The sequence below is a fragment of the Hyaena hyaena genome, unplaced genomic scaffold (genome assembly GCF_003009895.1).
Source record: "Hyaena hyaena isolate Hyena2069 unplaced genomic scaffold, ASM300989v1 scaffold_409, whole genome shotgun sequence".
Lineage (NCBI taxonomy): Eukaryota > Metazoa > Chordata > Mammalia > Carnivora > Hyaenidae > Hyaena > Hyaena hyaena.
In genome coordinates this window covers 1424105-1437821 of record NW_024081046.1, presented here as the reverse complement: position 1 = coordinate 1437821, position 13717 = coordinate 1424105, and the positions used below count along the sequence as shown (strand labels likewise).

Genomic DNA, 13717 nt, shown 5'->3' with positions numbered 1-13717 from the left:
TGAGGAATCAGGAGGAAGCCTTGACGCCTTTTATGACCTAACCTCAGAAGCCAGACAGCACCATTTCCAGCATGCTCTATTGGTTGAAGCATTTACAAAGGCCCACCTGGTTCAAGGAAGGGGAACAAACCCCATCTTTCAGTGGAGGTGTGCCCATGGCACTGTGGGATGGCAAACAGTCGGCTCCCTGCTCAACCAGGATCAGGCCCTGGAACCACATCCTGGCACAGCCCTGGACACAGACAGGCTGCGAGGTGACCCTCTGGAGAAGTGGGCATCTTCCAGCAGGGAGCATACAGGAGGGGGTGGCACCCTGAAATGGTTAGTGGTTCTGGATCTTAAGGGAGCCCAGCATCCAGATTCTAGGTGTCCAGGGACGAGGGTCAGCAGGCAGAGGACCCTGGCCAGCTGAAGGCAAGGTGCTCCCTCTGTTTAAGGGAAGAAGTTACGGATCCATCCCCCCCAGATCTGGACACCACATCTTGGTGGGGTGGGGGTGGGAAGATCCAGAGGGCGGGCAGGTCAGGACACTGCTGTCCTGGGAGGGGGCACTGTACCCCAATCAGGTACCTGAGGGGTCTCAGCAGGCTGACACGGAGACAGGGTGGAGAATGCCAGTGGGGTGCTCCCAGCACACCCGCTTAGCCCGGAGGCCACACCCGCCTGCCCTCCAGGTGCCCCCACTCCACGGCAGGCCGGCGGGTGTCCTGAGGGAAGAATGTTGGTAAAGAAGTCTGATGGTTCTGGCACAGTGTGTGTGTGACCCGTCCTTCCCCACTCAGCAACACCAGGGGCCCGACGGTCTGCGGTGGGGTTGGGGGGTCAGCCAGGCCTGGGGGAGTAACGGAGGGGGGCGGGAGGCCATGAGAGGCGGCAGCGGGGAGCTCGTACCACAAACACACGGCGCCTGGGTCTTAGACCTGGCGGGGTACCCGAGGCCCCGGAAGACGCTTGCCGGGCTGAGCCTGGTGTCGCCCCTGCGCCGGGTCAGCCAGCGCGGAGCCCTCCGGCTCCGGGCTTCCAACCTTCCGGGACACCTCGCTCGGCCCCGCCCCTTCGGCGGCGCCCCGCCCCTTCGGCGGCGCCCCGCCCCTTCGGCGGCGCCCCGCCCCTTCGGCGGCGCCCCGCCCCTTCGGCGGCGCCCCGCCCCTTCGGCGGCGCCCCGCCCCTTCGGCGGCGCCCCGCCCCTTCGGCGGCGCCCCGCCCCTTCCGCCGAGGACCCGCACCCCGCTCCAGACGGCGGGAGCATGGTGGTGCTGAAGGGCGTCCCGGCGCTGCTGTCCCCGGAGCTGCTCTACGCCCTGGCGCGGATGGGGCATGGAGACGAGATCGGTGCGCGCGGCGGGGCAGGGCCTCGGGGCCCCCGGGCAGGGGTCCTGGCCGAGGCTGCGGCCCGGTTCCAGGGAAGGGCCGAGTCCTGGGGTGGAGGCATGGCGCGGGCCGCCCCGTCCCACTTCTGAGTGGGACACTCCGTCCTCCCCCCGCCTCGCTTCCTTTAGGAAACAGAGGCCCGGGCGGTGGCCCAAGCCCCTACCCGCCCTTGGTCGGTCCCAGGCGGTCACGAGGACAGCGACCCTTGGCCCAGGCGTGGCTGTGTCCCAGCAGCTGGCTCCTCCCCCAGCGCGGCTTTTGTGGGGAGCGCCCGGCGGCCAAGCTCCCAACTCCGGCCTCAGGCCCGGTGTGCCGCTCCGTCTCCAGACCCTTTCCCAGACGGCTGGGAAGAGGTCCGCGGGGGCCACGCCGCTTTGTGGCGGTTTGTCTTTTCCTGGGGCCGTGGGCCTCGGACGGGGGGCGGGGGGCCCCCCGGTGGGTGGGGGCCGCGGGTCCGAGCTCCGCGCCCGTCCTGGTAACACCTGCAGTTTCTACAGCACTTGGAAACTCCCTGTCCCCGTCCCCACCAAGCCTGACGGGAGGAGGGGTGGGAGAGGGCAGTGAGCAGGCGACCCGAGGTCTGCGCCCACCCACGAAGCTGGAAGATGGGATGCGCGGACCCACCAAGGGATGTCTAATCAGGTTGATGGCTGTTCAGTTCTTGCAGACGTGAACTTCCCCACCTCCTCCATATGCAGGTGTGGCCCGGAGGAGATCCGCGCTGACGGTGAGTCGGCCACTCCCACAGGGTAGGAGTAGGGTGCATGGGCGGTGGTCCCAGCTCTGGGTTCCCCAAGTGCTGCAGCTCTGCCCCCACCCCCACTCATTCCCCAAGCACCCACCAGTGACCCAGGAAGTCCCAGTGCCAGGACCCTAGGGGACCCTCTTCAACCCCAATCCCAGAGATGAAACCTGGGCTTCCTGCTGCATCTGAGACACCACTGGGTGACTTCATGCAAGTGGGGAAGCTGAGCCCCAGTGCCTTGTTGGCTGGCTGAGCACTAGTACACCCAGAAGGGGTGTTTACTTTTACTTTTACTGGTCACCCAGTACTGGTGACCTGGCCTCACAGGCCCCAGGTATCCACGTGCTCTGTTTCTAAGACCCTCTGACTCTCAGGGGTGGGCAGGAGGCCTGAACCAGATCCCCAGGGTGATAGTGGTAGCGGAGTTGTACGGGGAGTAAGGGTGGGCATGGGGAGGGGGGGAGATGAGGCCACCAACGTCCTGTCCTGTCCTACCTGGGCTGACACTGGGCTCAGACTGAGCATGGCTGTTTCCCTGCCCTCAGCAATGCTGTGAGGGGGACATGACTCTCCCTGGAGAGGTGAGGTCACTGAGGCGCAGAGATGTGAAATGTGGAGTTTAACCCACCCCTCTGGACAGAGCAGGCCAGTGGTCTGAGGCATGTTCAATGGGCTGCTGGCTCCAGACCCAGTGGCCTTGGCTTCCACTCTCTGCTAACAGAGATGAGCCAGCTTTACCTCAGTTTACACTGTGAGCCAGGTGACCCAAGGAGGATGGGACAGGGTGGGCCATGGGAAAGGCCAAATGCTATGAGACAAGGAGCAGCCAAGCCACCAAGTGACGCACACATCCTACATGTAAGTGGAAACTAGCAGTTAGGGGTCAGAGCCGGGCTCACAGACAAGTGCAAGCACATGGCAAGCAGAGAAAACAGAAGAAAGTGCGCTCAGGGTTTTGCACCAGCAGTTTCTGTATTTCCCAGTTTTGTACAATGAGCACCAGTTCCTTTACCAATCAGAAACCAACTTTACAGGAAAGCAGGGGTCGTGGGGACAGCGGGGCATGTTTGGGGACAGCCTGGGGCAAGAGCAGCCTCTTCCCAGACCCTACTATGCTCACCGTGGGATAAAAGTTTCAACCCAAGGGTCATGTTGGGGGACTTCTGGGGTCAGGGAAGTGGCCCAGTGTCCCTCCTGGCGGATGAGTATTTGAGGTCACCACCAGTACCCTGCGTAGTGCAATGAAGGGCGAAGGGCAGGGCAGGCCCATGGCCAGAATGGCCACAGCTGCTGTGGCCAGGGCGGGGAGATGCCACTGTGACTCCAGTAAGTGTTCCCAGGCGGGCAGCATGTGCCTGCAGGGCCTTCTCTGTCCTGGGCCCAAGGGCTTCCTTGCTGGCCCGCTGAATGAGGCCCAGGGGAAACGGTGTGGACAGGCCAAGAGGGCACATGGCACCGTCGGCAGCCAGGTGGGAGAGGGCTGGAGTCTCAGGCTGGCACTGTGCCCTCAGGCCTGGGCATCCCACAGCTCCTGGAAGCCGTGCTAAAGCTGCTGCCCCTGGACACCTACGTGGAGAGCCCGGTGAGTGCCTGTCCTGCTTGCTCTCTTGTCAGCCTTCAGGGTCCTGCTTGCCTCGAGTGGGGAGGAAGGTGTCCCCGAGGGCTCTGACCCTGATCAGAGGACCCCTGAGCTGCCACTGAGCGTGGGGGCCTGGTAGTGCCCCAGGCAACTGGATGGATAGGCCGCGAAGCTGACCGCTCTGTGCCTAGGCTGCTGTCATGGACCTGGTGCCCAGCGACAAGACAAAGGGCCTTCAGACTCCGGTGTGGAGGAGCTACCAGTCCATCCTGTCCGGGGCCGGCTGCATGGTGAGACTGCGGCCCCACCTGGAAAGTTGCACCTCCTTTAGGCTGGGAGGAGCCCAAGGCGGGGACCCCGAATTCCATGCTACAGCTGTCCCAGCACTCGCCCATCCTCCACAGGAGAGTGACCCTGGGAATGTGGCTGTGCCTGTCTCAGGATCCTGACCTGGCTTTGCCTGGCGTCCCTCACCCACCCCGGCCTGTCTGAGTGGAGCCAGAGGGAAGTGGGGTGTCCCTGGCCCCTGTCTTGTGATCAGAGGCCCAGCCAATGCTGTGTCACCCCCACATTGGGAGGGGGTGGGCTTGCCTCCCAGACCACCCGCTGGCAGGTGTTGGGGAGGACACTGACCTCCAGAGGAGAGGGCGCCTGGGGCTTCTGTCCTGGGCAGGGGCCCTGCAGCCTTCAGGCTGCTCCCAGGGATGCAGGGGCGCCGGCGATGGCCACCACAGCCCACCATGCTCCTGCCCGTCCAGTCCTCACAGCTCAGAGGCCAAGCGTCCTTGGGAACCCAGCAAGGAGAGCCAGAGAAATGAAGCTCAGGGCAGCCATGTGACCTCATGCCCCTGCTTGGGCCTGTGAGGGTTTCTGACCCTCGACCATGACATTTTGCCTTCCAGAACACCCTGGCGAAGATAGAGAGGTTTGAGTTTTATGAGCGGGCCAAAAAGGCTTTTGCTGTTGTAGCAACTGGGTGAGTTCTGGCCAGGCCGATGGGGTCCTGTGGGGTCCTGCTGGTCGGGCTGGGGCGGGGCCACGTGGGGCCCTCCTCCTCACTCCAGAGCTCCCCCTACCTTCTGCTCAGCCCTGCCCCAAATGAGACGAGATGCCCCACTGGGAACATGAGTGCCACATTTATCTGAGGACTGGTCCCTGGACTTCTCGGGAGCCTGGGGTGACAGTGGGTGGGGTGGGTGACAGAGCAGCGGGTCACAGCCTGGTGCTCAGCTCACTTCCTTATGCAGGGAGACGGCCCTCTACGGAAACCTCATCCTCACGAAGGGGGTGCTGGCCCCCGATGCCCTGTTCTAGGCCAGGTGAAGACTGCCAGGCCCAGAGAGGAATCTGGATCTCTGAGCCACACGACCGAAGCTGGCCCCCCTCAGCAGCACTCAGACTGTTCCCAGTCAGGAGAACTGGGGACAGGCTGGTCCTGGGAGGGGGCCCTGGGAATGGGATGCACCCAATTTATGAAAATGTGGGAAAGTGTAGTGATTTGTCAGTGTTCCGTCCAGAGGTTTCAGCAGCAGCCCCATCCTCACAAAGGCTTGTTTGGTTCCAAGCACTGGGAACCCACTGGCTCCATGGAACACCCCTCCCTCTGCCCCCTCGCTGCCTCTTCAGGTGGGAAGTGACGCTCCCCTCCCTCCTGCAGGTCTGGGACAATAGCTCACTGGAGACCCCACAGGGGGCCTGGGTGGGAGCCATGACTATGTAAGAGGCCTGAAGGTGGGTGGAGCCACTGCCCAGGTGGCCCTGAGTGGAGAGACTACAGACACACAGGTGACCTTTGAGAAGTCCAAGTCCAAGAGGGCAGGTGTCAGGGGCTGGTCTGGATGCTCCAGGAGGTGCTCACATGTGTGGGTGCTGGTGAGGTTGAGGACTGGTCAGCGGGGCCCCACGCCTGTGTTCCCTGCTCCTTCTCTCCAGTGGTTGAGTGCCTGCTGCATACACAGCAGCCTGAACTGTCCTGGGAAATGGGTGAGTGGGGGTAAAGTGCCAGAGGACTCCCCTTGCGCAGCAGGCAGAGGGCCAGCAGGCCCAAAGGCACGTATAGGAAGCTATCATGGCTTCCAGCATGAGGCTTGGGGTGGGCCCCAGGGTCTCCCCGAACCCTCCCCTTCCCCTTAAGACCTTCTTCCAGCTGAGTGGGTGTAGGAGTTGGCATGACCAGGGGCCCCTGGGCCTCAGAGGCTGGGGAAGGGCCCCCTGCTGGGGACCGGGTTGGTGTCCCACACGTCGAAGAGAATCCGGAGGGAAGGCCAGCCCCCCAAGCTGCAGATCTGGGGCTCAGCCTGGGGAAGGGACCCTGCTCTGGGCCAGTTACTGCCAGGGCTTAACCTCAGACCCATGACTCCACTTGTAGCCCCACAAAGGCTTTTCTTTAAACAGCTTTATTGAGACTTAACTGACATCATAAACTACACATTTAAAGTGTACAGTTAAATACCTTGGGGTATTGTCTACGCTTGAGAGGCCTCTCGCCTCCACCAGCGTCTCCTGCTCCTGAGGCTTGCGCACCTCAACCGCACACTCCCAAACCCCCAGCTCGCCCCACCTCCTGGTGCCCTCAGCCACAGAAATGCTGGAGAGAGACCTGGCCACAAACACCACTCTGGGCTGCCCAGGACTGTGTCCACCACTGATCTTGGGTCTAAACTGGGCACCAGTCCCCAGCTGCCCACACCCAAACTGCTTGCAGATGGCCATCCTCAGCCTGGCGAGGGAGGGACCCAAGGGGCTGTGAACCCTCTCATGTGCCACGCGGGATCCAGCTCTGGGGCATCTCCCCCCCACCCAGGTCTGGGGTGAGAGCAGAGCATGCAAGGTGCACAGAGGTGAGTCTAGGACCCGTTCTGCCCTGTTAGGACAGGATTTTGAACAGGTTGTTGTTCAGTGAGGGGATAGCAATGCCAGGCAGTGAGCCGTCAGGCAGAGCGGCAGGATGATGGCCACCATTCAGGTCTTTAGAGGCGCTTGGGACCCATGGAAAGACACAGGGAGCTCTGGGGCCTGTGAGGTCGCCTTGGACAAGCTCTCCGTCCCCGGGGCAGAGCTCGGTGGCCTCTGCCTGGCGCTTCTGTCTCAACCACTAGGGCAGCTCAGGCTGGGGGCAGAGGGCACTAAGTGCTCCCCTCCTGCCACAGGGCCACCATGCCGCACAAACCGCACACACAAATGGCACATGTTTGACGTGTGAAATAACTAGTGATCCTGTCCCTGTGGCTGCCATGTCAGGCTGTGCTGGGGGACTGGGCACCATACAGCGTTGGGCAGGCATGCAGAGGAGCACTGGGGTCTGGGCCCGAGCCCTGCCCTCTCACCGGTCATCCCAAGTGCTCTCCAGGGCCCACCTGTGGGGGGCTGACTGGTCTCAACCACTGACCTCTGCCATGCCTCTGGCCCCATTCCAGCATACAAGGAGGAGGCCTGAGGGGAGCACATCGTTCCAGGAGCAGGGGTGCTGGGTTGGGGAGCCTCAGGGGCCTCTTGATGTGTGGGGACAAGCCTGTGGCCCCAGAAGGACACAGGCCCCCCTTCTCCCAGACAGAGCAGGCGAGGACCAGTTCTTGAAGACGTGTGGGATGCACATCTGCAAGGTTTTATTTTTCCAGTTGAGGAGGGGTCAGGGTGCCCAGGAGTCCTCCCTGGGGTGGTAGATGTGGTCTCGATCCTCTTCTGGCCCCTGAAGCCCCTGGTGAGGTGGCAGTGCCCAAGACCGGAGCCCTGCCTCGTCCTGGGCCTCCTCGGGCAGCGGGTGGTACAGGCTGTCTCGGTCAGGCTCCGGGTCGCAGCTGGGCAGCCCCATGAGCTGGTTGTCCCTTCTCAGAGAACTGGGAACTTGGGCGCCCCAGACCCTAGGAGCACAGCTGGGTCAGGTCCACAGACGCCACAGGAGGCAGCCAGCCCCTCCCCCCAGTGAGGACACCCACCACCTGAGCAGCTGGGGGTCTCTGGGGGTGAGACCTAGTGGGAAACTGCTCCCCACCAGGGTCCCTGGTGGCTCTGTTCCATCACCCACCGCTGGGCCTGGGGCCCCAGGACAAGCACTGCCATCCCTCTCCCCCTCCTTGCCCAAGAGCCCTGACCAGGTAGCCCCCATGGCACCCAGACCCGAAAGCTAGGCGTTCCCACCACATCCCTGTGCTGCAGGGGGCCCAAGAAGGTTGGGGAGGTGTCCCCAAGGGTGTTCCTGAGAAAACATCCTGGCCCAACACAGATGCTGCCCTGGCCACAGCCCTGGGCCACGGAGACCCAGAGAGCTTGGGCACGAGCCCACCTGTTCCACACGTCAGGCCTGTGCAGGCCGGGGAGTCACACTGTGTCCTCTGGCCCGGCCGGGCGTGGCCCTGGGGGAGGAACCAGCTGAGGTTGCCTCATGTGGATGCAGGGATGGGGTCATGGCTTAGAAGTGGCTCTGCTGAGGCCACAGCCCCGGGCGGTGAGGGGATAGCCACCCTAGGGGATCAGCCTAGAACCCTCGGACCCTGTGCTCTGCTTGGCTGCTGACAGATGTCATGGGGTCCCCAGCTGGAGGCTGGAGCATTGCCGCCTCCTGAAAGCTTCTGGGCAGGGTTTCCCCTCCATCCAGCAACGCCCTTAGCTCGGGGCCGGGTGCTGAAAGGGGCAGCAGCAGGGGACACTCACTCCTCAGTGTCCTGCTCAGCGGCTCCAACTTTGCCTTCGGTCTCCATGAGGACCTGGAAGGAAAGGGTCACAGGTGTGGGTTTCATGCAACCCACGAGGGTCTAAGGTCAGGACACCTGGAGAGAGATGGCTCCAAGGCCCCCTGGACTGCACCTGCCAACTCCACCCCCCTACCCCCTACCCTCTGGGGCCTGGGTGGAGGCCATGTGGTTACTGGAGAGACAGGGCAACGCCTGGGGTTGCATCTGCACCCCCATCCCTGGCTGACGGCAGGAGGAAGAGGGACCAGTTCCTCTGAGCTCCGCCCTCTTGTGGAGGACAGGGGTGTATATGAAACAGGTGACCCCGTGGAGTGACCAGCTAGCTGTCACTTGCCGGGAAGGGTTGGGCCTCTCTCCTTCACCTGCCCTCTCCCAGGTGTGCAAGTCTGAGTGGTCTTGACCCAAGGCAGGGAGGTGGGGGAGGGGGTGGGGAGGAGACCTAGCACAGAGCGCACCTGGGCAGCGATGCCCAAGGACGGACGATGTGCTCTCACGGTGCAAGTGCGTGTCATCTAGGGCCCCTCCTCCACCTGGATCACTTAGGTGTCACTGAGCCTTTTCCCCTCAGACCCCCCTGCCCGCTACCAGGGCCCACAGGGCCACCCACTGCACAGAGACCTGCAGTCACATTAGTGCCCTGCCTTCTCTGTCACAGGCCAGCTTAGTGCCCTTTCTTCACATTCCTTGCTGGTGGGGTAGGGGCGAGCGAGCAGAGCAGCCCACACATACCTGGGGCTTGGACGCCGAGCCGGCCTCCCCCAGCAGCAGAGCCACCAGGCTGGTGACCAGGAGGAGCCTGAGGGGACCAGAGGGGAGAGAGAGGTAGGCCAGCGCTGCTCCTGCCCATCAGCCTCCAGGCAGGACAGCTAGGTGGGCAGCCCGGCGTCACTGGCAACACGAGTCCTGGCCAGGGAGGCCTGGGGCCAGGTCCGCGGGTAGTTTTATTTTCTTCCCCTCCCACAGTGCTACAGCCCCTCCCCTGCTTATAACCTTTGGCCAGTACGTAAAGAACTAGACGATTAGAACACTGTGAGCACAGCAAGCTAGCTTCACCCTGCAAGATAAGTTTCTCAAGAACTGCTCCGGAAAGTTCGGCAGTAAACAGAGGTGAGCACAATAACTGTGCTGTCTGCCTCTGTCGCCCGCTTGCCACAGAGGCGATATTTGTATCTTAGAGAAACAGGTCCTAGTCACACAGAAGCCTGGGAACCTAGTCCAGCCTGATAAGCTCTCCCCTGCTGCTATTCGGGGCTGCTTGGTTTGGGTGCTCCCCACGCATGCCCAGCGCTGAATAAAGAAGTATGTGTGATGCCAATCTGTGTTCCTGTATTCTGTTCACCGATCTCGGCTCAGGTGGCTACAACAACAGACCAAGGACACACAGGCACAGAGAGGTGGGACGGCCACAGGCTCACACCTGTTCCCAGGCCCCCTCAGACCGGGGACCCCTGCGCCCCACGTTCTGGACAGACCCCACACTACCAGCAGCAGAGGTGGACCCTTGAGCTCCCAGCCTCTGTGCTGGTGGCGGCACATGGATACACACACGCCTCTTGGGCAGTGAGCGGTTGTGGGCTCACAACATCCTCTGCTTAGGTGCTGACGGGCGAGGACTTGGGGCTCTCAGAGCACTCAATGCCTATGGCACCCCTGAAGCTATGCACCGTGCCTCCCTCAGGCTCCCTCTGTCTCAGAACTGTGGGTGCACAGCGGTGCCAGTACTGGGTAGGAAGGCCAGGAGGAGGCAGGCAGGATGGGGCACTCTACCTGACACATTCAACCTGACCCCTAGGGAGGCCAGGATGGCCAACAGGGGACAGGAGGTCAAGGATCAAGCCCCAAGCAGGGAGTCTGAGGAGCAATGGGCAAAGATAGGAGACGCAAAGAAACGCACGCAGGACAGGTGATCAATGAACCCAACAGCAAAGGTCCTGGAAACCTCATCCAAGATGGGCAGGAGAACGGGGGGTGGGAGGGGGGGGACTGACCGGCGCAGTGTGTGTGTGTGTGTGTGTGTGTGTGTGTGTTGTGTGTGATACATGTGTGGATGGTTGGGGTGTGGTGTGTGTGCAGCCATGGTGTGTGATGTGTGTGTGTATGGTGCACGTGTGCCTAGTGTGTGTGTGCATTTATGAGCGTGTGTGTGTGTGTGTATGTTGTTAAAAACAAGACAAGAGGCCCAAACCGGAATCGCTCACGCCAAGCCCCAACCACCAACCCGAGGCCTGATCACAGGGTAGGCTCCCCCGGAACTGGGTCCGTCCACAGTCAGGCGGGAGGCGCCCGGCGTTGCGGGGCAGGTCACCTGCCTGATCGGGCCCTGCTGTCCCCTAAAGAAGGAGTACCCACCAACCCGCCTTTCGCTTCTATAACCTCCCGTCCACCCCCTTCTGCCTGTGAGTCTCATCGCATACAGCTCCTCGAGCGCCTTCCTGTCTGCTGGGTGCGCCGCCGCCCCATTCTAACTGATTTTGCTCAAATAAACTCAAAATGTTTTATATGCCTGCTTCTCTTCTGACAGTCTGTGGGCACAGGGCTCTTCCTGGCACTCTGGGCAGGTTTCCTTCTGTGTCCGCAGCTAGCAGGGCGGGGAAGAGCCAGGGCGCTCGGGGGTCAGCAGGGGCATCAGAGCAAGGCTTCCTATAAGCTGCCCGCCCCTAGAGCCCCAGATTCCGGCCCCATAAAGACCTTTGCTTCTCCAATTGGCTCAGCACTTTGGGGGTGAGGGTTCCCAGGCACAACGCGGCGGCCAGCGGGCAGGGGCCCCCAGACAGAGGCCGGCTCTGGTGCTGGGCAGGGGCTGAACCGGCTGCCTGTGCCTATGTGTCTGGACCCCACACGCACTGGCCCGCTGTCTGGCTGGGTCGGAGAAAGGATGTCACAGGACAGGACGCAGCGGGGTCCAGGGGGTGGGGATGGCAGAGGTGAGCATGGGGCGTCCCAGCTTTGCCCCCCCCCATAATCCTCTCCCCAGGAAGACAGCTCTGGATCCCAAGGCTCCTAACCCTAACCCAGTGGCCCACCTCTCTCCAAGGGAGACATGGCCTCTGGTTCAAGCTGGGGCACCAAGGAGAGCCCCCCGCCCCCCGCAGAATGGGAGGGCTCTGGCTTAGAAGAAGAGGAAAGGGGTTCCCCACAGGAGGAACAGAGCCCCTGACCCCAGGGTCCAGCACACACCCCATCTGCCGGGAGACGTTCCCTCAGGGTAGCATCTGGCCCCTGCCCTCAGCCCTGCCCGCCTCCAGCCTCCCCTTCTGTATCCACCCCTCTCCTCCGGGCAGTCCCAGACCCGGTGCCTCCTCCCTCCAGGAGTGATTGGGTCAGGGGACATCCCAAGGGACAGGTGTGCCCTCTCTCTCGTGGGGATCACTGGGGTGGCCGTCAAATCCGGTGCGCAGACACAGACAGCAGACGGCCGGCCTTCACAGGTAGCTCTGAAGGGAGAGCCTGACACACTGGGGGCTGGCGCCACACACCGGCCCCGAGGACACTGAGCGCCCGGCACATCTCTGCCCCGCCCCCACCTCCTTCCCCCGGAACCAGCCTGAGCTGGGGCTCCCGGGCCAGAGTGACTGCACAGCAGGGCGCCGGGATCGGGTGGGGACGGCTGGCTTCAGGGGTATCGCACATTACCTCCTCATGCTGAGGTCCCCTGCTCAGTGTAGAGGGTGCTCTCGGGGCCCTGTATTTCCAGATCCAAGTAGACAGTAACTCAGACAGCAGGCCCTGCCCCTCCCCACCCAGGGTTTTATGGCGCCCCCGTGGGCGTGTCTGGACAGAGGTCAGAGGCCAGGGCCCCCGGCTGCGCTCGTGACCGGGCCTGCCCAGCTGCCTCTCCACTACCTGTCAACCCCGCGGCCCTCCCACCACCCACCTCGGGACACACCTGACGCAGCTCCGCCTCCCACACCAGCCCCCACGATGGAGTCTTCGCCGCCACTCTCCCTGGCCACCCCACCAACAAAATGTCCTGATGTTGCGGCCGGGGCTGTGCGACCCGGGGGCCCTGGACCCAAACCTGGGCTGACTGGTTGGCTGGAAGCTGGAAAACCATCCCAGCCGCGCCCCCCACACACCGCCTGCCCTACGGCCACCCTGGACACAGGCCTCCTCCAGGAGCTGACTTGGCGAAAAGCCACGCACGAGGGGTGGGGCTTCCCACAAGTCAGAGTGACGATCCTTAAAACCAACCACGTCAGGTCCCTGGAGCCTGACTCACCGCACAGGAGCGAGTGAGAACTGCGTGCACCAACAAGCGGCCCAGCCGTGGGCGTGAGCGGAGGGTGCCAGCGACCTCGCGGGGGAATGCAGTGCCCCAACCCCAGGGTGGTGGGCACGGCGGCTCCACAGGGGAGGTGTCAGGGAAGCAGCCTTAAAAACTGCCTCAGAGACTCTACTGCCTTACTAGAGCACGGCCTTGGGCAATACAGACACGGAAGGACCCGGAAGGAGAAGGGAGGGGAAATACTGCACAGAGGCCAGTGCCACACACCAGAAGGAAGCAGTGCACAGGCTCAGTGCAAGGAAACCACTGAAAGAATAACCATCCTCAGGGGAAGTACCAGGATCCACGGTGGTCACCGTGTACAATCTAAGACAGCTGGGTGTTTTTTTTTTTAAACGAATAGACTTAATATTTTTTAATATATATATTTTTAATTTTATTTATTTCTAGGAGAGAGAGACAGACAGTGTGAGCAGGGGAGGGTCAGAGAGAGAGGGAAATACAGACTCTGAAACAGCCTCCAGGCTCTGAGCTGGCAGTCAGCACAGAGCCCGACGCGGGGCTCGAACCCACGAACCGCGAGATCATGACCTAAGCGAAAGTCGGACGCTTAACCGACTAAGCCACCCAGGCGCCCCCGAATAGACTTAATATTTTGAGTAACTTTAAGGTTAGAGAAAAACCTAGCAGAAAGTACAGAGTCCCATGGGGCGCCTGGGTGACTCAATCAGTTCCGTGTCCAACCTTGGCTCAGGTCATGATCTCACGGTTCGTGGGTTTGAGCCCCGTGCCCAGTTCTGTGCTGACAGCTCAGAGCCTGGAGCCTGCTTCGGATTCTGCGTCTCCCTGTCTCTCTGCCCCTCCCCTGCTCATGTTCTCTTTATCCTTCAAAAATAAATAAAATGTTAAAAAAAAAAATTTAAAGAAGGTAGAGTCCTCTCCCCATACACCCTGTCCTGCTCACCCCTGTTTCCCCCACAGTCAACATCTTGCATTAGTATGGCATATGTGTGACAGTGATGAGCCAATTAAAACACATATTTTGGGGGGCGCCTGGGTGGCTTAGTCGGTTGAGCGTCCGACTTTCGCTTAGGTCATGATCTCGC

The 13717-nt window shown here is 61.9% G+C and overlaps 2 protein-coding genes across 3 annotated transcripts; one reads left to right on the top strand and one right to left on the bottom strand.

Annotated features, from left to right (window-relative positions):
• Nucleotides 1-1223: 1223 nt before the first annotated feature.
• FUOM (fucose mutarotase) lies at nucleotides 1224-6146 on the top strand. 2 transcript variants are annotated; one of them, XM_039252415.1, is made up of 6 exons: nucleotides 1224-1332; nucleotides 2070-2098; nucleotides 3645-3698; nucleotides 3887-3985; nucleotides 4598-4671; nucleotides 4943-6146. In XM_039252415.1, exons 1-6 carry the CDS (start codon nucleotides 1248-1250, stop codon nucleotides 5007-5009), a joined length of 408 nt encoding a protein of 135 aa, XP_039108346.1. In that variant the 5' UTR covers nucleotides 1224-1247; the 3' UTR covers nucleotides 5010-6146. The 2 variants fall into 2 exon arrangements, with proteins under 2 accessions (XP_039108346.1, XP_039108345.1); XM_039252414.1 differs by having other exon boundaries at nucleotides 2030-2098; nucleotides 3628-3698.
• Nucleotides 6147-7278: 1132 nt separating this feature from the next.
• Nucleotides 7279-12181, bottom strand: PRAP1 (proline rich acidic protein 1). Its single transcript, XM_039252416.1, has 4 exons — nucleotides 12020-12181; nucleotides 9116-9182; nucleotides 8346-8398; nucleotides 7279-7555 (listed from the first exon to the last, which is right to left on the bottom strand). The coding sequence occupies exons 1-4, from the start codon at nucleotides 12025-12027 to the stop codon at nucleotides 7324-7326; spliced, it is 360 nt and encodes a 119-aa protein (XP_039108347.1). The 5' UTR covers nucleotides 12028-12181; the 3' UTR covers nucleotides 7279-7323.
• Between the last annotated feature and the right edge of the window lie 1536 nt (nucleotides 12182-13717).